The sequence below is a fragment of the Osmia bicornis genome, chromosome 13 (assembly GCF_907164935.1).
Source record: "Osmia bicornis bicornis chromosome 13, iOsmBic2.1, whole genome shotgun sequence".
In the NCBI taxonomy this organism is placed as follows: Eukaryota; Metazoa; Arthropoda; class Insecta; order Hymenoptera; family Megachilidae; genus Osmia; species Osmia bicornis.
In genome coordinates, this window is record NC_060228.1 from 3,484,489 (window position 1) to 3,508,470 (window position 23,982).

General features: G+C 40.1%; 1 protein-coding gene across 6 annotated transcripts in view; it reads right to left on the reverse strand.

Annotated features, from left to right (window-relative positions):
- LOC114875061 (dystrophin) overlaps positions 1–23,982 on the reverse strand; it is a 351,419-nt gene that overhangs the window by 270,031 nt on the left and 57,406 nt on the right. For all 6 annotated transcript variants that reach the window (XM_029184958.2, XM_029184959.2, XM_029184956.2 and 3 more), the window contains 2 exons: positions 10,105–10,313; positions 2,278–2,376 (listed from right to left, as the gene is read on the reverse strand). In XM_029184958.2, the coding sequence (XP_029040791.2) occupies positions 2,278–2,376; positions 10,105–10,313 (308 nt within the window). The remainder of the gene's footprint in view (positions 1–2,277; positions 2,377–10,104; positions 10,314–23,982) is intronic.

The following is a 23,982-nucleotide window of genomic DNA, read 5'->3' on the forward strand; positions in this document are numbered from 1 at the left end:
GGGGATTGAGCATCAATTTTAAAACAGCTCGCAATTTTTAACGTTAAACAACAGCAAAAACGTGACACGATTTACAACGAGAACCTAGCTGATTTATCCTCGAAATGGTTGCAACGACGTTACGCTCGGAATGATTTTATCGTTCAACTAGGATGCAAATTTTATTGCACCAGGCCAAGATAAACCGTAGATTTATTTATAGAAATAAATCATAATCCATCGATACGATACGTAAGACAAATAAAACTTGACTACTGTGTATTCTAAAATTTCTAAAGAATCGACAAATGAATAATAAAATTGGGAAAATTCTTTTTGCATATCCATATCATCAGAAATTTATATATTTTGAAAACTTTTGTATCATATAATGAAAAAAGAAATTATTTTCAGGTAAAATATGAAGCAATATAAAATGGGAACTAGCACGAAAAATATGTCTAATTTAGGATTTTTTATTTTGATTTTAAATACGTGTCAATTGCACGATATTTTTCCTTATATTTCAGGAAGGAACAGTATTTGTTTCTGACTGGAATCGAAATAATTCGAAAGTAATTTCAATTTAACGGTGCTGACTGGCGAGACACTAATTACGAAAATCGGAAGTTGGTCGAAGAAAGTTCGTCAAAACTTGCCGTAATTAGATATTGGATCCGTGCTACCACTTTAACGGAGTTTCGCTCAACTCGAACACAAGTAAGAAGGTAAAACGAGGATTATTGGAAGAAATATGCAGAGAAGATAGGGCAATGTTATGATATTATTACACCATTTGAGTCTGAAGATTGGTAAACGTAGTTATGAAAAGATTTGAGAATCTTGTAGATAATTCAAATGAATTATTACAAAATTATAACTACACAACTTGCAATTATCATTAACAGCTAATTTTATTTTGTAAATTCCCTTCGTATCTTTTGATTTACCACTTGAAAACACTGCTACGATAAACTGATTCTCAAATATCTTTGTGAAATCGCATTTCAGAAACTTTCTTGATTCCAACCGACGCTTTAAGGAGAAAGAACGTCGTGCGATCTTGCGAAATCGACCTCCATTCATCAACCGAACACGCCATTCGTTCTTTTCCCGAGTAAAAACCATCAGAGGAAGTAGCTGAATTTCCGCCATCAGTCTATGCACAACTTTCTGGCTAGTTTCGAGGGAAGAAAAGAAAAAGAAAAATTTGAAATATCATCGGTGACGATCGTCTCCTGTCTGAGAATCGAGACTCGAACAGAACAAAGAGAGAAAAGAAAAGGGGACAGGGGAAGTGCTCGTTCAGGTAGCAGCCTCTATTGAAGAGGTCTCGAAAGGGCTGCCAATAAGTCTTAATTAATTCGTTCGTTCAAGCTTTATCGAACAATGCACCGTTTTGAAGCTGAAAGATCATGTGGTATCAAGTGATGTGAAAATATTTCGATTTCAAACAAGGGCTCTACCTACTTATCGAAGAAAAACTTTATCGAATAAAAAGAAAAATAAAGAAAGTAATTGTCAGATAGGAGAACGCTGCATGGAAGCCGAAAATCGGAACCCGAGCAATCAATAGTCCGAGTATAACTATTGCGCGTGAAGCAACAACGTATCGTCGACGCACAGAGAGGAAGGCGTGGCAGCGTTCATTGGACCCTTAATGCCAATGCCAATGTCAGGGTTTTGCCGGTCAGTAACCCAGAAATCCCCACCCACGAGCCAAACAAAAACGCCATCGCGCGATTACTTTCAGGGGTGCGTCGAATCATCCCCCGAGTAACCCTCTGTCGACAAATTACAGGGAACTGTACGTTGATAACACAGAAAGTTTCTCTTCGCCTACCGTATAAACTTCACCCTCCAATGTAGATAAGGGATGAAGATTCAGGGAGAATTCTACCCTCGTGGGTAAAACAGAACACGATATTTTCAACGATAGAATTTTTCGTTCCCTACGTTTGTGGCGACTGATTCGTTCGATAAAATATTTTTTAAAATATGAAAATAAAAAAAAATTATATTTTATATGGTTGGAAGCGTTTTTTAATTATATAGAAATAATGTATTTAATTATTGCATTGATTTTCTTCGTTATTTTAAAGAAATTACTATAGATAGAGAAGTTGTTTTTAACTAATTGTTAATATATATTATATAGAGATGGAAATTGAATTACTGGCCGGAATTATTCTGAAGTTAATCGAAATCATGCAAAATTCAAAAGCGGTATTCTAGGAAAGACGCTTACCGCTTTTAAAATGGATAACTTTCTCGTGCTAAAGCCGATAATCTACTTACCATTTGTTTATCAAGCGCCTCCATGATTTCGCCGACATCGCCGACGACCACCGCTTGTTTTCGCAGCATCTCTTCCTCGCCTGTAAGCCAATCACGTATCTGTAACAAAAATGACATGAAATTCTTTTTAAAAAATCTTATCAGTAATCACATCCCTACCTATTAGAAATTAGAAGAATATTCCAAAGTACAATTTCTGATTATTAGAAATGTACTATGTTCCCAAGAAAAAGTCTATCAAGGAAAAATACCAAAGTACCTTTCCCCACCTTTCTAAGATCAATACGTTTCTATTCTTATGCCGATTCGATCGACATATGAAATCAAGTTCACTCTGTATTTGACGTCAAATCAAGGAATCTCTAGTCTCTATAAAAATAGCCATCATGATGGAATGGAAACGGAACAGAGCCATCGATCAGGAGGAAAGGGACGCAGACAGGATGGAAACGAATCGAGTATTTACAGCCGGAAATTAGCTGGGAGTGTCTGACCGTAAGTGGCCAACTCCGTATCCTAATATCAAACAAGAAACAGGAGAAAGAACTCGTTACAGAAGCATGATTATCACAGTGTGTATTATTCCATTCGTTACAAATTATTATCGTCTGTAATGAAATTATCCTACGCACATTAAATTCAATTGCAAACCACGTATTTCCGGGACAACAGTTTTTAGCTACGATCGTCGCATATAATTAAATATCAAGAGTACACCGTTTAATTACTGTCCCATTGGAACAAACAATCGGAAGCCAATAAACGCGCTTCAACAACACCGGCAACATACAATTCCGACTGTCAGGGATGCTGAAATTGTATTCGTAAACTGAACGTTTACAAGCAGCTAATTACCTTTGCACGCGACCAATAAAAAAGTTGGTACATTTCAATATTTAGACTGCATTACGATACGCTGGAAAAACTGAATACCGAAACGAATCTATCGTTTTTAATATTGCATTAATTAACAGACATTAATTAACGGTATATTTGTTATCTCTCGCGTCTGGTATTTCAGTTCATCTATTATTCCCCGAATTTCATTTCCCTCTAATTACAGAGCCTATAACAAAAGTAAGCAGAATGATCTTTTTTAATTGAAACTGTGTTCATTTCTCCTGGAAAAATTCAACGTAATTAGCAAATATACTTTAGCATGTATCTCTGGATACAAACTAGAAGAACATTTACAAGCTCAATAAAAAGTGGTCGGAACAATTATAATCGGACTCGGATACGAAGAAACGGTAGGAAACGGATGTTCCACGAGCAGGACGAATGTTTCTCGGAGTGGTGAGCGTGTAAGTTTCGGGTTAGGTCGATAAATCGCGAAAGAGATAAGCCGGAATGCTACAGGAAATTAAGGTCTCGCTCGACTCGACATCCCCTAAGTCTCTCGAGCTTCGTGTCTGAGCCACTGTCCTTCCTCTCTGGCTTTCACTTTAGCCCTCCGTTCCACATAAAGCCGGCCTGATTAAGTGCATGTTGTCGAAGAACGATCATATCTCTCATGTGGTTTTCTTCGCGGTGGACGCTTTTTTCTTCTTCTTCTTCTTCTTCGTTGAAAAGGCTCGACGAGAGAAGCCCGATGAAAATGAAAGGCCTAGACGTGCCCTCCCGTCCCCTTCATTCCCAAGGGAGTATATCGCGAAGGAGGGTAGAAAAATATATATATTAGGTTGCTGCGTAAGTTCTGTCCGCCACTTCGTACACCCTGTCATTTATGTATCGTTAGAATGTTGTTTCACTGCTATTTTTGTCCGGTGAACTTTCATCATTTTTTATTTGACACTGGTGTAATTTAGATGGCGATAAGATGAACTGACTAATGAGGGTTTCAATAAGGAGTAATTAGTGTAGAAATAATTGTAGATTTCTTCGAATATTCAATACTAAAGGATATATTAAATATTAGGATATTCATAATTTGAAGTAATTATAATAGTTTTGAAAAAAAATAAAATTTGTAGAAGGTATACTCTATTGGACAAAAGTTACGCAGCAATCTAATATACATATAGGTATCGAAGCAAGAAAATATTCCTGAGAGTCCTCGTATATATGCCACGAGACTCTTTACGCCACAGTAACTTTGATATCTGACCTGCTGAAAAATGGCAGACACGATGATTATCGCTACGAAATTTTAGGGTGACGCAAAATTTTACGACGCTGCCGGATAAAGTAGACGCGTACCAGACACCGAAATGATGGCAAATATTTAAACACGTCGGCAAGTATTTCAGTGAAAACCCCTTTGTCCTTCCCACACGGCTCATTTTCTCCAGTCCTTTGTCATTTGACTCGCTGCAGGCTGACTTTCTCGTTTAGCAAACATTTTCACGTTTTCATGAAGCTAAACAGATATAAAGTTGCGTACTGTTTAAGATAAACGAAAGTTCACCTTGAACTTGCTTCTTAAGAAATGTTCATGTTTTGGATTGATTGGAAATTTGAATTAAAATTAATTTTAAAATGTTAAATAAGATAATCAGATTACCAGTAATCAAGAATACAAAATTAAGTTGGGTTTTATAAAAATATTTAAACTACCATGGTCACAGAGTGTAATATTGAGAGTCACAGTAGAAATATCAACGCATAGTCAGACATATAAAATGAAGCATTCCGATTTCCACAGAAAACTTCTAAAGTAGTCCAACTGGGTCATATTGGGAACCGAGTCATAATGAGAACACTTCCCTCATTTCAACCTACTAATATAATTCAAATAACACAAAGAATTTTCTTCAATTATTTTCATAAATTAAACTGGTAGTACCAATTACCGATAATCTTGCCAGCACTCGGCGTGTTCGCCAGCAATTAAGATACAAGGAGACGTCTTCGACCCTCTTGTAATAAGTAAGACGATGAAAATTCATTTCCAGAAAATGTTCACGCGAAGTCGATTACAAGTATCGCCGTCGCAATCGAATCTTACCAGTTTAATTAAAAATATCGCGAGGCAAACAATCGAGGAGGTTCGGTCTGACCTATATCGTGGCTCTTCTACTTCATCGCGACGCTTGGAAATGAACGAGTTACTTAATTCATACTGCAAACACGGCCAAGTCGAATCAATATCGAAGGATGATGAAAAATAGATAGAATTCGTTTCGACGGTGCCTTCTGAGCGGTAGAAGGAAGGAATTCAAGAATAGTTTTGAAGAATCTGCACGTTTCAGGGTAAATGCGAGGAGACACCCTCTGGAAAGCTTAAATCGATGTTGAATCCTGGCGATAACAGTAAAAACATCGATCTGGAAGACGATATAAAACCCCCTTCGAAATGTGGTGATAGAAGATATTAACCTATTTGAAAAATAAAAAATAGGAATGTACTTTGTTATTTTTTCTTTCCCCTTAAATCCTCCGCTCGCAAAGAAGAATCCTTGGAGCGTCAACTTTTGAAACGCGTTCAGACCGAGTTTAATATGGACGACACGTTGGGATAGTTGGACATTTTGCTAGCACCAAAACATAGCAGGCGTGTATCAAGAGGAAAACATGTCGTAGGGAGGAACGGGAATCTAATAAGCCGGATACCACGCCTGCCTCAAAGGAAAATGGAGTACAAAATAGTTTCGTGCGCCATGGAACGAGGCTCTGCAGGTTACACGAACAAGCCTCGGCCTCGAAATATTACCTTGGATGGACAGAAGAAAGGAATGGCCGAGTTTTTCCAGTAAAAATAAAAAAGATACGCGCGTCTTTATTATAAATGAGAGAGGAGGTTTAAAAACGTCGCTGCAGATACGTAACGCGAATAAATTGGCAGCTTTAAAGTGGACCAGATTAAACATTCAAGGTTCGCTTTTCTAAACTTTCCTCTTCGTCTTTTCTTAGAATTTTATCTAACAGCAGGACAGGCTTATCTGAAGCCTCGTGCACTATTCAGGTTAAATCAACTCGAAATGGAAGTTCGATATTTAATAGATTTTTAATGAAGCATACTATTTATATAAAATTTAGTGAATCCATAAAATATCATCTGACTCTAAATTTATTGTATACTCTAATCATTGAAAATATACAAAATTAAATAATTACAATTTAAACATTGTTAGATATAGAAATGAATTAAATTGCCAGAATCGAGGATTCCATGAAATCAATTATCAAAGCGTTAACAATGTAATCAATATATCAAATTACTAATAACGTATCAATATTATCGGTAGCAACCTCTCTATCGCGCCATTCATTGTCCAAGGATTAATCAGTATCGATTGCTCTTCAGTGTAGGTTCACAATGTCGCAACGATATCTCTCTGCGGACTATGAACATTACTTTTTCAGTCCCACGTAATAGTAACACGTGGAACGTGGCCTAACATGAGGCAAAATAGAATTTCATTGGCAACTGTATTTCTGCTCGAGTCTCGTTACCTCGAATCCTCTCGTTGCTTTAAGCAAACAGCACAATACTTGTCAGCGAGACAGCGTAGCCGGAAATGGAAGAAGGGAGATAGCTGTTATGACGTTGGACAGGGCTGGAAGTCTGACTGTTGACTCGGCAAATAGGAAAAGCGTAGAATCGACACAATGGAGACGACAGGATGACAATAAGGGCTATCCAAAGGAGATAATCATGAATTTTTGTCCGACCTGAATTCGAATAGCTGATGTTAGGTATGTAAATTTTGTGCGAGAATTAACATTGACTTATTAGAGACTCTGAAACAGCGACTCGGTTTCTAGATCGTCACAGCTTAGGTGATTTTTCGCTATCGCTGCTAATATTATTTTTAATCATTTCTTCTTAATTACACAGTCAAACCACGCGACAAAGAAGCATCAAAGCAGTAGAAATTAACATCGAACAAGAGTAAAAGCATAGGGACAACCGGTTTGAAACAAGCAAACACAGAGAGCAACATTTCGTGCTTAAAGTACCCTTAACAGGCAGGAACAATATAGCTCGTGCAAGGGGTTAAAAGGGCTTGATAAAACGATACACGGTCGGTTGCACAAAGGTACATTGTAAAGGAACATTCGAGGAGGATATAATACAGAAGGGATTACGTCGAAAATAAGATAAACAGAAAGGATGTTTGTATCTTTGTGGGTTAAAACACCTTCTTTCTCGACAATCGTTCTTTCTTGTTATCAGTGTTAACCCTTTGCACTTGAAATTATCATCGCCTGCTGTACTTAACCTATTCAGGAATCTTTAGCTTTTTTATTATTTCGTCAAGTAAAAAATTTTAATAACTACCATCATGGTTGAAATGAAATATTAAATAATTAAAGAAATTATGAAAAATATAAAAATTGTACCTTTTGAAATATCTAATAAAAAATCTTTAAAAGATCAAGACAAATATTAATAATTTCTGCTGAGTTACTAGACAGTCCATAAAGAACGACAGACGAAGAAAACAGAAAGGCAAAAGCAATCGTTCAGATGTTCTTTGAACACTCCAATCGTCAAGACATTAATAAAAGAGTCTCAAACCTGCATTCGCTTGAAAATAATTCTTAAAAACAGTCCTGGCACAAGGAAACAGTATTTTAACAAAGTGTCTCGATTGTTTACCAGCCAGAAGCAACTCGAGGAAGAATACGCTTCGAGTAAATACAGCGGAGACACTGCGCAAGTAGTACAAACGCGTAATAAAGCCGACAGAAGTGGGCTGTCGCGCAACAAGCATCAACACGAGGAAAAATTTCATAAAAGCAGAACGAGCAGATATTTTGTCGAAGGACGAACAGAAAGGATAAGGAAAAATGAATTAAGGTTATTAGATCGCTGTATAATTTCTATAGATTACTAGATTTTTATTTTGTGACCCAAAAAAATTGCAAAAATTATTTCCAAGTAATTTTCGATACTTCTCCATTTCGATAAGGAGATTTGGGACGAATGAAGATCAGCAGGCCGCGTAAGCGAAGAAATCGGTAACTAACTCGATAAAATTGACCGAGTTACACGGCTGCACGAGTTACGCTGTCCAGCGTCACACAAATCTAATTTCTGTTCCTGATAACCGAACTGGTGCCGACCATGGCAGAATATTCCGGCAGACTCGTGCTCTTCCTTCGAATTTTCCACCGTCTACATGTTTCAGAACGTGCACACGGTTCACCAGATAAGACGAAGGGAAAGCTCGTAGGTGAAAACCCTTGACGCAACAAATAGGTGCAGCTGATGCTGCGAAAACGAACAGGATTTGCTCGAGACGAGATCTACCATGCGGAGAAATTTCCATGAACCTTCGACTGCTCTTCAAGACGGTTACGTTCGCTTCTTACTCGTACTAGCTCAATCGGGAAATTTTATTTTCATAGAAAGGAACTTCCTATGCGAACGAATTCAATTCTGTCTTCAGAAATTGTTAAGCTTGACTTTATTAAAAGTTTGATTAACCATTTGATGAAAGTGTGGATGATAAAAAAATTTTTAAATTGAAATGATTTAAATTCAATGGTACTGAAAGTTAATAGAAATACTTTGATATCATTCTGAATACTAAAACTCTAGCAGGAAATATCCCAACATCTACCCCCGAAGGGTGAAATACTTAACTTAAACAGGAGTTTAAATACTCGACTAAAACCGTACACCCTGGGCATCGATTCAAGAGGGGAATCTGTTCGAAGCGACTGGGAAACCATTCGGAAAACGCTTTTCAACAGGATTTTTGTTTACTCGAAACGTGTTTTCCAGCCGAGTGGAAATCAATCGAGGTCCGAAAGCGCCGAATATCGAAGGGGAATTAATTTCAGCGACACGACGCCGCTAATCCAGTTATAGACGGTCCCTTCAACTTCGAGAAGCACGAACCGCTCATGCGTTACCCCTTATTTCGAAGGGGCAGATTGCTCGATGCCACGGCGTGTGAATTTAAATGTCCTCGAACGAGTCGAATTTTCCCTCTAAACCGTCCACGATAAGAAGTACGGTTCCCAATTCTAACTAACGTTTGTCCCCGAGCTCATCACTCGCGAGCAGACCCAACGTCCTAGCCCCGTGGTTCACAACACGGTGCCTGGGAATGAAGGGCAGAGAAAAAAAGATTAAATTCCGGGAATAGCGTTACGAGCGTAGAAAGAACTCGAAGGGAGAAGTGGAAATTTAAAAGCAACCCCTTACACATGCGGTACGCCGTTTAACGCATCTTTTTTTTCGTCCACGTTCAACTTTCGTGCACGCGTACCAACGTTAGCCTCGGGCACGTCCGACCCGTTACGTGTTAGCCCATATTCTCGTCACTCTCTTTCCACGTGCCGGTAATTTATGAGCTTTAATTAGCCAAGATGCCCGAGGCCAGACTCGCTTCTGCATTATCGTAACTAACCCCACCCACGCGACGCGATCCTCGTTACCCTCAGCCTTCCACCAGCTGCTCGTTATCGTCGTTGTTATCAGAAGGCGACGAGGCTTCTATCTCGTACTTCCCACCGCCGAGTATTGGATTTAAACGTGGATTTTCCACGTTGCAACGCCATAACGACCGGTGATTATCCGTTTCTTTCGGCGGGTTCAAATGGTATCGGGCACCGGTGTCGCGGTTATTGGTCGATTAATGGCTGACCATAATTCTTTTCAACGTTATCGCTACGGGACGTGGTCGCCGGTCCTTTGTTCTCGCGATACAGCCTGTTGCGCGACGCGATTTAGGGGTCGGTTATCGTTTTACGTTGATAATTTTGAGAAAGAGGACCCCTTGGGCGCAACAGAAGGTTAAACGAAAAGAACCTCGGTTAAATATCTTGGCTACTTTTGAGGATATGAATACAGAGATTTTTTAATAAACGCGGTTCCACTAATTACTATAGTATTGTAAAATTATTTGAAAGAATAATCGAGTATCTTACCTGTAGCACTGATTTGTCGAAACCCGCTACGAGAGCTGAAGGGGAGGAAGAAGGTGATGGTGAAGATGAAGATAAGGATGCGCAGACTGAATGGCTAGTAGTTGCGGGGGTTGAGGGTGTTGAGGGGGCAGGGGACGGTGTCAACCCCCGAGGGCCCCCTGCAGTTGCACCCGATGCCCCCGGTGCAGCTCCTGCACTCTTTTCGACCTCTGTAACAAAAAGAAACAAAATATTTAGATTAATTCAAATTTAATGATTAATAGTTTCAATTTTATTTTTTATTTCATCATTTGAATTATTGCCCAACAGATATATCGTGGTAAAATTAAAGTTTGCAACCCCCGATTCGTGTCTTCCAACCCCAATATTACCCAAATCTTATCTCACAATTCTAATATATCACCCTACATCCAAACCACGCCAAAAATATGAAACCTTTGTGTAAATTACATACGTCGGACGGGTTAAAAAACGTCAAAACCCATTTCAAAAGTCACGAACGAGACTGGGGCGAGCATGGCGGGTAAACTTGTAATTTTCCGGTCGGTCGGCAACATTGTATTCTTTCTCACGCGCGGCAATGGATAATAGGAAGGGAAAAAGGGAAGCGGAGCCGAAAAGAAGTCGAAGACGAAACGGTTTCGAGGCACGTACCTGCGAAGGCACGGTCAATTCATTGAATAGAAAAGTAACTTTCATAGTTTATAAGTTTACCCTCCGAACTCTGTTCGGATCGAGTTAGCCGAGGAGATAAAGATAGAGAGTGAAGAGGTAAGGGCTGGGAAGAATCTTCGAAGATGCGTTTAATATGGCCGTCTCTAATGTAATTGAAAACTTTAGCAAGAAGGCTGCCTTTCCTTGGCGGTCGATTTGCAATGCCTCTCGAAAACTTGAAAGCCCGTGAAACTCCCATAAATTACTGTCCCGATGATTGAAACGATGAAAATATTTCCCTGTTTGCCTTGCACTCTCCGGGGGTCCTATTTGACCGTCCAATTAAAAGGATCTTCGAATCGCCCCCTCCTAGATTTATTGTCTTCCATGGAATTTTCCCTCTTAACAATTTCACTAACGTACCAACTCTTGCGGCCGAGATGAAAATGGTATTAAACCCGAAAGGGGGGTAAGAATAAAGTCAGAAGGGAAAACAGTCCCTTGGTGACGTTTTATTACTGCTGTTTCACGGTTGGAGAAATTCTCAAGTCGGTATTTCGTGTTTATGGGTCAATTAATCTGATTAACATTTTCTCCTTCAAGTGCAAGTAGTAGGTGCAAGGTGGTCAAAATTAAAAAAATCATTTCGAGAAATGCACTTCTTGCAAAGGGGATGGGTAAATATTTTCTAGAAAGCTTTAAAATTTCATAAAAAATTTAATTAACCAAAATTATTCTGATTGCCCATTAACTATCTTATACACAAGTGTCCACCCTTTCGTTACAATTCAGCCCCTTATCCTTTTATCGTATAATTTAAATAATTTTCTTTGATTTTCTTTGATTCCTGTAAGCTTGAATGTTCGTCAACACCTTACACAATTTCTCCATGATATTTCAAGCATCGCGAGCATCGAAAGGTTTAAACACTTCATAAAGAAATCGTGCGCGTGACGGGGTCGTAATTTATGCACCAAGTCGACGGGAATACAAGTTTTACGGAAGCCATTATAATTTTATTTCCGGGCTTTCGCTATTCTCGACGGTACCAGGCCGCGACATTATCTTAACAACCGGGGGCCGGCTCGTTTTATTGCTGAATTTCGTTACGCTCACCCTACGAACCGGCGAGCGAAGAAAAAGGAAACGAAACGAATGACAGAAGCTCGTTTGCCCGTACAATTACTCATGAACGCGGCAACTTTGCCGGACCAAGAAATGTTTCTCGACGATATATCTCTTAATGGATTCGCCTTGAAACGAGAGAAATCCTTCCGGTTAATCGAGAAAGAAAATAGTCCCACTAACCAGCCTCGAACTTCCCGAAGAAATGAAGACGGAATTTATCTTACGCCCTGGAATTTCTCCGTGGAAGTCAAATATTTGCCGCGAGTACCGTGCGCGTAATTTATTTAAATTTACGAGAAACTTCGGGCCACATCTTTCGAGGATACTTCCGGGAACTGTTAAACCCGAGGAAAACTTACGGACGACGATGAAAGCGCATGGAGTAATAGTTAAATGTGCAGAATAGAAAGAAGCAGAGACAGCGATAATGTTGCAAATAAAATACAAGAATATTTTACCAACAGACTTATAAATTGAATAACCCTAATTATTTATTGATCAATTGAAATTGAATTAAATTTTATTTCTTAATTTAAAGTGTCAATCATTGTATACTTTACCCTATTAAATTTGAAAAGAAAAGATACAAAAGGATCTACAATTTATACTGACCACTAATAATACTCATAGGATAAAAGTCCCACTTCCAGATAAATTTATTCCTGATTCAAGGGTCAAACAACGAAATTAACGTTGGATCAATGTCAAATGATTTATGTGCTAACAGGAAACTTCATGATACACCACGCGAAGGATTCAGGCTCGCGCACCTGTATACCGTACCGAATAGGGGAGGAAAGTTTGCAGCAGGTAAGACATGGCGAAACTCCCCGCGCAAACCTCGAAGCATTGGCAAAGTTCTATCATAAGTTCGCTGAACTACTAAGTCCTTCTACCATTCTGGAGTTGGATAGTCTCGGAACTAGTCAGGTAACTCGAGGTACACACTAAATACATAATAACAATGGTCTCGCATAAGGCCTGCCGTGCAACCGTTCATCCTCCCGTATCCCGTTAGATTATGCTAATCGAGAAGGAAATCCCGCCAACGGGAAGAAACGTGGCTAACCCGCGAACAATCGTTTAAAATTCTCCTCGCCTTTTGTTCTTTGAGGGGCTTTAGCGACTGACGCGTACACTCATACGTGACCCGTATAGAGAAATGAGTTTTTACATGCAATGAATAAAAAGTACAAATTCACACGTACGATAAAATATCGTGGCTCGTTCGAATAAGTCGAATACAAATATTGCGAGAAATGTTCGCTGTGCATATTTCGATATTTTTCTGTTAGAGAAATCGAAATTGATCTGAGACGAATGATAAGAAAAAAGATTCCTGATAATACAAGTGACGGAATCCTTATTCCAATATTATCATCAACATTCGTGATTAAATTTCAAATTTATTTCACGAGTTTAATTAGATTTATTTTACTCAAGTTAAGTATTGAAACTTGAAAATTCTCGTCGAGCAGCAAACAAATCTGTATGCCGAGTTTCATTAAAATTTGAAATTGCTTCCCAGGGATCTTCAAAGAAATTTGATACCTCCCATCTGGTCCTCGATGGTTTGTCCAGAGTTGAAAGATTTACGCTTTTATTTACGAACAGGGAGGATGGATTTCTCGTGCGACAGCCACTCACGGATACCAGCGAGGACGACAGTCGACGGTTCTTGTTAGCTTTGATAAAGAGTTGACGCGTTTTCAAAGAGCAACGTTGGCCAGCCGTCTGATTCCCGTTGACGTTGGAAAACTTCCACCCCTGTTCCCGTTGTTACGAGAGAGCAATAACTCCCTTCCTCTTGGCAGCTGCCGCCGCGACAAGTGTTACGAATGTCCTCTTCAGAAAGCACCCTTACTTTCGGTGGTGTTCCACGAACCAGCCTTTACGTTACAGATTCCAAATTAAAGGAAAAAGATACCGTATTCTTTCCTATGAGATTCTTAAGCTTTTCAATCTGTTCAATTTCTTGCATTTCCTCGACTTTGTTCCATCAAACATCATCCAGCATTTCAATTTAATTTTACAAATTACTGCAATTCATGTAACTCGACTAAACTGACTCTTAGCATTGAATAACCCAGCGACGAGGAACAGGGAGGTTCGCGCACCGCGCCGTTTAGAAAAATTAAACAGCAACTCCGTGCAACGAACTCGACGCGATTTATTCCGGGGTACAACGCAGCCGGAAAGACGGAAGAGCGTTGGGAAAAGTTAGAGAAAGAGGGAGAAATCCCTTGTTAGCGGCAGGTAGGTAGGTCCGTCGAGACAAGTGGTGCGAGCTGGTTCGCGGTGAAAAATAGGACGAATTTGCAGTGAGAAACATCAATTCTCGTTGGCAGCAGTTTTATTCCGGCAAGGCGGACCCCGCGAGAAAGAAGCCGTGGTAGAGAAAGCGGCCGAGGTGCTTGAAGCCCACTTGCTGGTGAAAAATAGGAAAGCTGCGAGCTGCGGGCTTAGCTCGACCGTCCGTTCGTCTGTTCGCCTGTCTACCAGGGGGATAAGTGATGCGACAATACGAACTAGGGGAACGAAGCAGCTCGCCGAGAAGTAGAACCAACACCCTGCCACGAAAGAGCTTCTCCTCGGGATAGTAGAGTGAATGAGAGTGATAGATTGCGCGACGCCATCCTCTGACACTATTCCACCAAAGGCCAGCTCGACCATTGTGATCTGCCAGCCGGAACCCAATGGTTGGACAATCTACACTTCCGTTCTGCTAAACGCGGCCACCCTTGATTCCCCTGTGTTGGTTGTTTCCTTACAAGGGCTCTCTATGATAGAACTTGCGACCGAAATGAAGCGGTAACGCCCTCGTCGTGGGAATAATGTCGTTATGTTTCGTGGTCTGATGGTACTGGACGGTACAGTCCGTCCTAAGCTCTAGTACTTCAAGCTTTAGTATTCCAAACTTTATTACTCCAAGCTTTGGTATTTCAACCCTTGGCACTTCAAGCTTTCGTATTCCCAGCTTTGGTATTCCAAATTTTATTACTCCAAGCTTTAATGTTTCAACCCTTAGTACTGCAAGCTTTGGTATTCCCAGCTTTGGTATTCCAAATTTTATTACTCCAAGCTTTAATGTTTCAACCCTTAGTACTGCAAGCTTTGGTATTCCCACATTCCAATTTTTGTCAAAAGCTAAACATAACCAAAGGAAGAAATCAACCGAAGCTCCAGTGACAAGACTAACACGTTTCATTCTAAACGATAACGATCAGTTCGTCGTGTACATTTCACAGAGACAAGGATCGAAAATGGAGAGATTAAAAAAATATTTTACAGCGACAGATCGGTATGAATTCGCTTCGTGTGTCAAGGAACACCTGTCACAAAAGTCTGTATTTCAAACCGAACGTCATGGCCTGTTAAAACGGACAAGCAAGAAACATTTGTCGAGCAGGAGCAAAAAGTAATTCTACCTGGTACGGATCGTTCAATTAAAACGGCTGAAATATTTACTCGAATTTTCGAACGTCCAATATCGAATGGCACGTGATGTGCGATAAACGAGGAGAAAATGAAAAATACTCGCGTTACTAATTGACAATCATTAACGAATCCAAATAATTAGAGACACTCGATTCCGGTAATAAAATATAATGCAAAACCGTGATACTCGTTCAACATTTGAACGCTCCATGGGGCACCCGCTGGCTAAAAAAAAAGTAGAAAGAAAGGGTGTCGAAAGAGAAGAAGAAAGAGCCCAGCGAGAAAGCTGGGAGAAAGAAAGTAAGGGAGAGAAAGGGGTTTAAAGATTTCAAAACCCCCTTCAATAACAGTGCGTTTTGGCGTAGAATTAACAGGGGAATCGATGTATGTATGAAAAATATGCGTTTCCTTAGACAGATCGGTATTGATAAAACAAATAAATATTCGACGCCGATACGACTGTAAATGAAATGACAAAATCTTGACGAATGAGACACAGGTCAAAGGATTAAAAGATTTCCGCGGATAAATCCGAGCTGAAGCTTTCCTGTCTGCGTTTCAGCAACCCAAACCGTGCTGAAACTTGTGACGGTGAATTAAAATAAAGCGTCCGCTTTCTATGAAGAATACTAACTTCGTGGTAGCTTTAAACTCTGGCTTGCTGTTAATACTCGACCTACCTTTCCTTGATTTTCAGCGAAATTATCTACGAACGTTGGATAAATCTTGCAGTGGTTTCTGCCCCTGAGAAGAATAATTCGTTTTTCTTCCGGTTTCGTAAGAAATACAAATGATGGATGCACGGCTTTTTATTCTTAACAAACTTTCTGTTATTCCTAACATGATATCATTCGATTAAAATTAAGAACTCTAGTTTTCTAACGAAAGAATTTCATAAAATTAAATTTAACAGCAAATTTTCATCATGGTAGTTCCAAAACGAATAAAACGTACCCGTGTATGTAATCTTTTTTCTGTATGTTGCAAATTAAAAATGTAATTACAACTGGATAAAAAGTTCTCGACTCCAGAGGATTATCCCATAACAAAGCTCTAATTTCAAACGGATGAAGTCAAACATCAGCATTTCATTTAAAACGTCCACACTCAGATTTTTAATCCAGATTAAATCGATCTCGTTCAGCCAATTAAAAGCTCGAGCAGGTTTTGTTATATAAATCCCAAAGAACGTGCGATTAATGTTGCAAAGGACAATGGCTAATTAAATGAAGGGAATCGACGCTCACATATTTTTCGCTCGAACGAAACCCGTTAACTGTTTCATCGAAAGCAAAACGCACGGGTAAAGAAAAAGGAAAAGTTTGAATGCTTTCTCTCCCGGTGGAAGCATCACGCCAAAGGACGAATTAATCTGGCTTCACGCAGAGCTAGCGGCCCTTTTGCCCCACGTTTTCGATGTAATTGAATCTCTCGTCTTTGCCAAGGCAATTGTTCCGCCCTTCTCACCCTCCGGCCGAGAATTCAGGGCTGCTCTCTTACCGCGAGAAATTAATCTTCTCTTTCGCGGAAGCGATTCCACTGGTGAACAGAGAGGGAGAGAAATAAAAGTAATAGAACCCCGTTCGGTTTTCGATCGCGGCACACGCCATTGGTACTCTTCCCAGGCTCGATTGAAAATAAATTCCCTTCGTGAGCCTCCTACCATTCCTCTCCTATCATCCTAGACGCTAGGATCACTGCTTTTATAGAAAGAAAATCAATTGGAATGCTAAGCCAGTGGAATTGTAATATCTTTTCAATTAAATAGAATTTCAAATTTATTATTTAAAAATTCTCTTCTACCATGGTGAATCCTTGTTGAAAAAAAATAATAACACAGAAGAATAGTCTCTTCAGAGATGTTTGTACGAGACAATACCCTATTGTGCCAGTTGTCCTGGTTTCCTACCAAAAGTAAATCCTACAAAAGTAGCATGAAAATTTATCTATATTCCAACAACTGTTACCAAAGACAAAAGCACCATTCTGATTTCATGATGAAAGGTATCACAACGATTGTACAACAATCTTCGTACTTAATTTGCATAACAAAATGATCTAATATGCTAACGAGGAATTCGAGGATCAAGTTTCCAGGGTGCTGAAATCTTCCTCGACTAAAGCCACCGAGTGATGATTTCTTTTTTGGAACACAGACGAAAGGATGAGCGAAGCCAGCCGACCGAACTCTATTAAACCTTATCATATTAGGATAATAGGATTGCTTCTATTACAATGTCCCCGAACAAGGATTTCTGTTTATCAGCGCAAGACACTCCCATCTCATTCTTCTGGGTACTTTGTTCGCGAGAAGACGACGTAGACGAAAGACGAAAGCCGAAGGGACGAAGGGTCGGAGAAAAATTACTTTCACGACAGGACGTGACGGAAATGCCCGGGCAAAGATTGCAAAATTACAGGGCGTATTTAAATATCACCGGGCAGCGTCGACGATAGTTTATCGATGACAGAAGCGTGGCTCGTCTCGAATGGCGTCGCAAGTTTGAACGATGGCAGCTGTAAGTCGAAATTATCGGAACTTAATAAATCCGGCGTGGAAAGTTTGACGAAGAAGAAACCGAAACGATTACGACAAAATGAAGAATGAAAAGCAAGAAATTGTCAGATTGAAGTATTTGGACATCGAAAGTAGAATAAAATAAAAATAAGTATAATAAAATAGCACTTATGGCACATCAATTGAAAGCTTAATCCTTCAACTAAACCCTCACCTCAATCCTCGGCTTATCCTCAGAACTTGGAGAAAAATATAAAATTCCAAAAAGTGCATGATGAAGTTTTCGAGGTCTTACGAACTTTTAATTAATAACTAATTAATTCTTAAGGATAAGAACTCCAGGGATCAAAGTCTACTTAACGAAGGATATTGGAAAAAAAATCCTTTAAAAGTTGAAATATTTGTAAGATTACACCAATAAGTTGAAAATGAAAATCATATTTGATATGGATTGTTTCTACTATTAAGAAATCATGCACGTATTTCACCGTGATCTATCTGACTTCGAAAAAGCTAGTTCAAAAATCGCTAGGAAACATGTTAGCGGAGACGATGGATCTTTCAGCATATTCCATAAACGATAAAAGAAGATGAAAACCGTTCGAGCCACGTATACGAGTAAAAGGTGCAAACTGGAGCTGCTTCATCTCGTTCGTGGAAGAAGAATATAAATCATATGCTTAAGCAAGTAGTAAGGTCGTGGTGGTGCTCCTTTTGTAAGGAAGATTACGGGGTGCAAAGGAGTTTCCTCATTTTTCTCCGACCGCGCGAATTAACATATTCATAAGATATTTATCAAGGTATCCCTTTGACACTTAGTTTCTGAACGTGCCGCTTATGAAACGAATAAATTACACACGAGGAGGGATCGCCGGTTCTTCGTTTACGGAAACAAAAGGGATCGTAGACTTGCTAGCAAAGAGAAATACAGTAATTGGGGGCAATGTAAGTGACCTGAAGCCGAAAGAAAAACCCGAAAAAAAAAGAAAATAGAAAAATTCACGCGAAAAAAGGATCTCGACGAGTTCGTTCGCGAAGCCGAGGCGCAAGGGTTTAAACAGGATAATATCAGCGGTGCTTTTACAAGCGCACGAAAGGGGTAGGTATACATAATTCTAGTGTTCTCGGTGACCTGAAACCTCAAATAACGCGGTGATCTTAAGCAGCCGTCGTAACAGAAGCGTGGATTTGACGCGACGATCGTGTGTAACTCGCCCTCTTCCAGGTACAACACGCGTTTGCGCGTGCGAGCAGCTACGTTCCGGTGGTACGGTGTGCAAACACCAGGCTCGGTTGACGACGTATGCATAATTCAGGAATGCGTGTGTCGTCGATACGGCGGGAAACGGTGCACGATAGTTATGCATATGTTCCTCGCGGATGCTGTGGCCGTATACCACGCCGGCTCCTTCTGCTTCCCAACATCTCGTTCGAATGCGCTCGGCTGATTTTTTGGCCGTTGGCCAACGCCGACACCGCAGAAGAATCTGTTGTGTTGCACCGGGGGACCGGAGGCTGCTTCAGAGGATCTCGACCTCTCGTTGGGGAAAAAAGTTTATTCGCCACGAGGATGCTTCAACGGGTTAGATTGTGTTTCGAAACGTTGTGTGTATAAATTAGAACGATCAGTGCCACTTGGCTGGATGAGAAGCTGCTTTTAACCCTTTCGCTGATAAGTACTTTAGATAAATGAAACACGAGAAAACGACAGAGTTAAATATTATTCCCTTTATGAATAGGAAAAATAATTTGTAACGTGGGATGTATTCTGAAATATCTTGGAAACAATTTGCGAGGACTGTGAAAACAGGTTGAATTTCTCTCGCGAAATTATTGTAAACTCTGGAAACCTACTTTAAAACAACGTGGCAAGTTTAGAAACTCGAGAAATACTCCGGAGTATCGTGGGAAATTTCATAATTCTACGCGTCTGACCATACGCGGACTCGTTCTACTTGCCGCGTAAGATCCGTGTTTTCATACGTCTGACCAGTTGCATGCTCGTTCTACTTGTTTGCTCGCCTCCGGCAAGTTTGAATCGAAGATGTTATCTCGTTAAACCGCGAAACGAAGTTAAGGGAGGAAGATTTTTTGAAGAGTTCCGGGGATATTGCTATCACGGGACGTTTAACGAGTCGCTCGAAAGCGAGGAAGTTTACGATGCTGAAATTTATTTGGAAAGTTCGGGGACCGCGAGACGTTCGCCGGTCCTCGTCAAGTCGAATCACGCACACGCAGATACGACACGCGAGTTGAAACACAGCGTGAAAGGGAAACTCACCCTCGGCACTCCAGTAAATAATTAACCGTATAGCTGGAGCTCGAGTGTTCACTCCTCGACTGAAGGATTCCCCCCCTAGCTTCGTCTTTCGTCAGCAGACGTTACCTGACCGAAGATACACGCGCGCATTCTCGTCGGTTCTCATTAAAAATACCGTCTCTGAATTCTCCTCTCGTCGCACGCATCACGGACTACGGGCCGCGTGATTTTCTACGGAGAAACGGAACAACGGTACCCGGGAATAAGCACAGGGACAAAGAGAAAATGCTTCTTTCTTCGATCTGAAATACGACTCTTTCTCCGATTGGAATAATGCTCGCCGAGATTCGAAGGAACACGGATTTTTATCCGTATCCGAGTATTGCAATGCTCTAGTTCGATACAAATAGGCGCTACATAAAATATTGTATCATTTGAAATGCTCGATTCCTCTGGAGGAAATAAGAGGTACCAGAGAAATAGAAAAAATTTCTTGAATTTATAGAAATAATTCTTTCTTCTGCTGTCCTTTTACTTATAATAGACACAAAAATATGTTATTCAAATTGAAGATGATATTCAAGTAAAATTTACACTTGCCAATGGAATTATTTCTATTTTTTTAGAGAAACAAAGTAACGACTCATTAAAAATGTGTAAATGATAGTTATAAATAAGGAAACGATGATGATACATTTATTTATGAAAGTATGCTAAAAGAAAATATCGTGGAGTACAGCTGTGCCCCACACGACCCCATCAGGGTTAATATCAAGAAGTATCACTTTAAGGAGATGAAACCGTAGACAAGCAGACATTACTGGATCGGCTCGTAAGAAAGAGCGCACAAATACAGGTCGTTCCTATATTGAACGGCAAAGAACTTGGCGTTTGCTCGTGAAACGCCAAGGCGAGCAGCTGGTGCTTTTAGTTTACGGGGTCTCGTTACTACTTTATCGTGTGTGTCGAGATCGATAACGCCCTGGGTATAACGATATATTTTCCCTCGGTGATCCGCACAGTAGCTCCGATAAATCCCAACCTATGTACGAGCTCTTCTTTCGTGTTCTACCATCCTCCCTCTTCCTCCGATCCCTTTCCCTCGTTTCGTCTTTGTTTTCCGCCGTATTTCATTTTCTCGCGCCGCAAAATGACTTATCACACTCGGGTTTCCGTCGACGTCGTTCCCGTTTTGCATAAATTTAATCGAGCTCGAAAAAAAAAAAAAGAAAAGAAAAACACGAGCCAAGAGAACAGAAACTCTTGTGTTTCAGCGCCTCGAATAACTATCCACCGAAGAAAAATGCGTTCGATGCAAAACTCGAAGACTTTCCAGGTCGAGGGAAAAAATTCCTGCGTTCCTTTAACCCTTCCTCTGCTTTTTCACTGATTTTCCACCTCGTGAAAGTCTGAGTTAAAAAGGCGACTCATTGAACCCTCGATATCCCACGGATCGATGAACCTCGAAGAAGATCCACATTCTCTGACATGAGAAGGTATGTGCCTCGGAAAATTCTGAAGATACTGAAGGTAAAAAATTTTGAAGAAATTCTGATAAAATATTCTTCTATACTTGGTATAACGTGGTGAACTTTAAATGTGAAACCAGGAGCAAATAAAAAAAATGATTAAAATTTAATTAACCATAACGAGTCGGGTTCTTATGACACCCTGTATATAAAGCTCGCAAAATCAGGCCGGAAGAGTGGCAGATAAGGAAACCTCGCAATACTGGTAGGCTCTCAATCTAATAATACTCATAAACGGCGACGTGTGCACGTGTTCGAATATTAATGTTTTGTAGCGCAAGCCATGGAAAAGGGTTGCCGCGTTTAGTACAGGCGAGCAAATAATACGCAATGTGCCGTCTAGTCTGGAATATTGTCGTTCAAGTGATTATCGACATTTAGGCATTCCCAGCCGCCAACAGCAATTTCCGACCACGCGTGTACCGGCACATGCCCTGGAAACTCCAGGTGTGCAATTAAACCGATCTGCAGCGCGTTAATTCGCTTAGACGAGCGACTAATATCACCCATACGGGTGTCTTTGTCTTAAGAAAAAACGAGTTCCTTCGCACTCAATTACTTTTAATATAAACGATCTAAATGACAATAATCAGATGATCGTAAAAAGAAAACGATTCGTTCGGCTAAGAAAATCGATCGAACCCCTTGTATCCTCGAGGCGACGAAAACTAACACCGTTTAGGGTAGAAAACATCCGAAGGAAACATTGTCGATTCGAGCCCAATTTAAGTCCGAAAAAACTTTTAACGACTTCCATCCCTAGCAGACTTCGAAACTGCGAAGAAAGTGGGAATCTGCGAATCCAGGGTGTGAACGCAATTTATTCCAACACCTTTTTAACAATATTCTGAATTTTTAATACGCGAAGAAGAAACTGATCATAATATGGAAATTAAAATATCCTATGGATAGATAACACTATTCCAGTTAACACCATGGTAAGTTAAAAAGGGATGAAATTCCTTGATAAAATTTCGAATTTTTAGTGCAAAAATAGGACGTTGAATTTCTTTTTTCTTATTTCTCGAGATTTTGTCCCACTGTGAATCGTGACGAAACGTGGTAACCACTGGCTGCCGTGTCACATAAGGGAAGCGAGAGGAGCGAACAGAGAGTAAGAGGTAACGCGTGTGTTCATGTGTATGGCTGTGTGACGAGGGATGCATTCAGAGCAGAGTGCCGTCGTGTATCGAGCAAATATTGATTCTGAAGCATACCTGTTTGCTTGACGGCCGCTCCGTCGTATTCCCGTGCATTTCTCTCTTCTCTTCGACGATTTCAGATCTCCGCCTCGCATCGCGACGCCTGTCTATCCAACGAGGAACGTACGCGCACAATATTATCAATGTAAATACGAGGAATTGCTACTTTCATTCAGAACCTGACGGCATACGAACCTCTTCAAACGAACGAGTTTGGAAAACAATCATGAAGAAGGCTTCAGAATTCGAGCTTCAAGAATATAACAATTAATCCTTAAAATTTACATGGATTTATTAAATTCCTGAATATCAAAATTTCATCCTCGAATTTATTTTAGAATAATTTCTACAAAATCAAGCTGCGAGCACGAAATTCTTCAACTTCTCTGTTCGTCTTTGTTCGTCGATGCTGAAGAGCATCCCCCTTACAAATCCCTGTCAGTTGCACGAACAACAGCCGTTGCTCGAGTACGGGAGATACATGCAGTTCGAATGGGCGTCGAACGTACGAAAAAATGGATCGGTGACTCCCAAAGCCATTAACTCGTTTAACCACCAACATCAAACGGACCACGAAGACCGATCGTCCAGCTTTTGCGCGGATCAAATCGATTACCTGTCACTGGCAACACTTGAAACATCGAGCTCCGACAGTTGACTTATTCATCAACGACTAGAACCTATTAACAGCGCTTAGTTGTCGTCAAATCGATTCATCGGTTCCCAGAAATCCGACCATCAACCATTCGAATCGTGGATCTCTACGGAGGATTCGTAAAACCGAATATGGCTCGTTTAAAAGGGAAAAGAAGAGTACGTACAGGGTACGTTGTGAATTGATTGACAGGAATTTTTAGAGAATTTTTAGGGTTTGATAAAAAAAATATCGCAAACGTAAATAAAAATATGAAAAAGATAATACGAATAACAAAGTTATTCGAACAATTAATTTTCGCTTTAGGAAACTTTAAAGAAGTCACAACGAAGCGTAATGAATTCGTCTGATTTAATTACCGTCTGTGACATAAATTCTGGCGATGCATAATTAAGAACTCGGAGATTAAAAAACAGAAGTTTACTTTTTTCTATGCAAAAAATTACTTTCAAAGGTTCCTTTTATAGCAATAAATTTTTTTATCATTCTTTTTT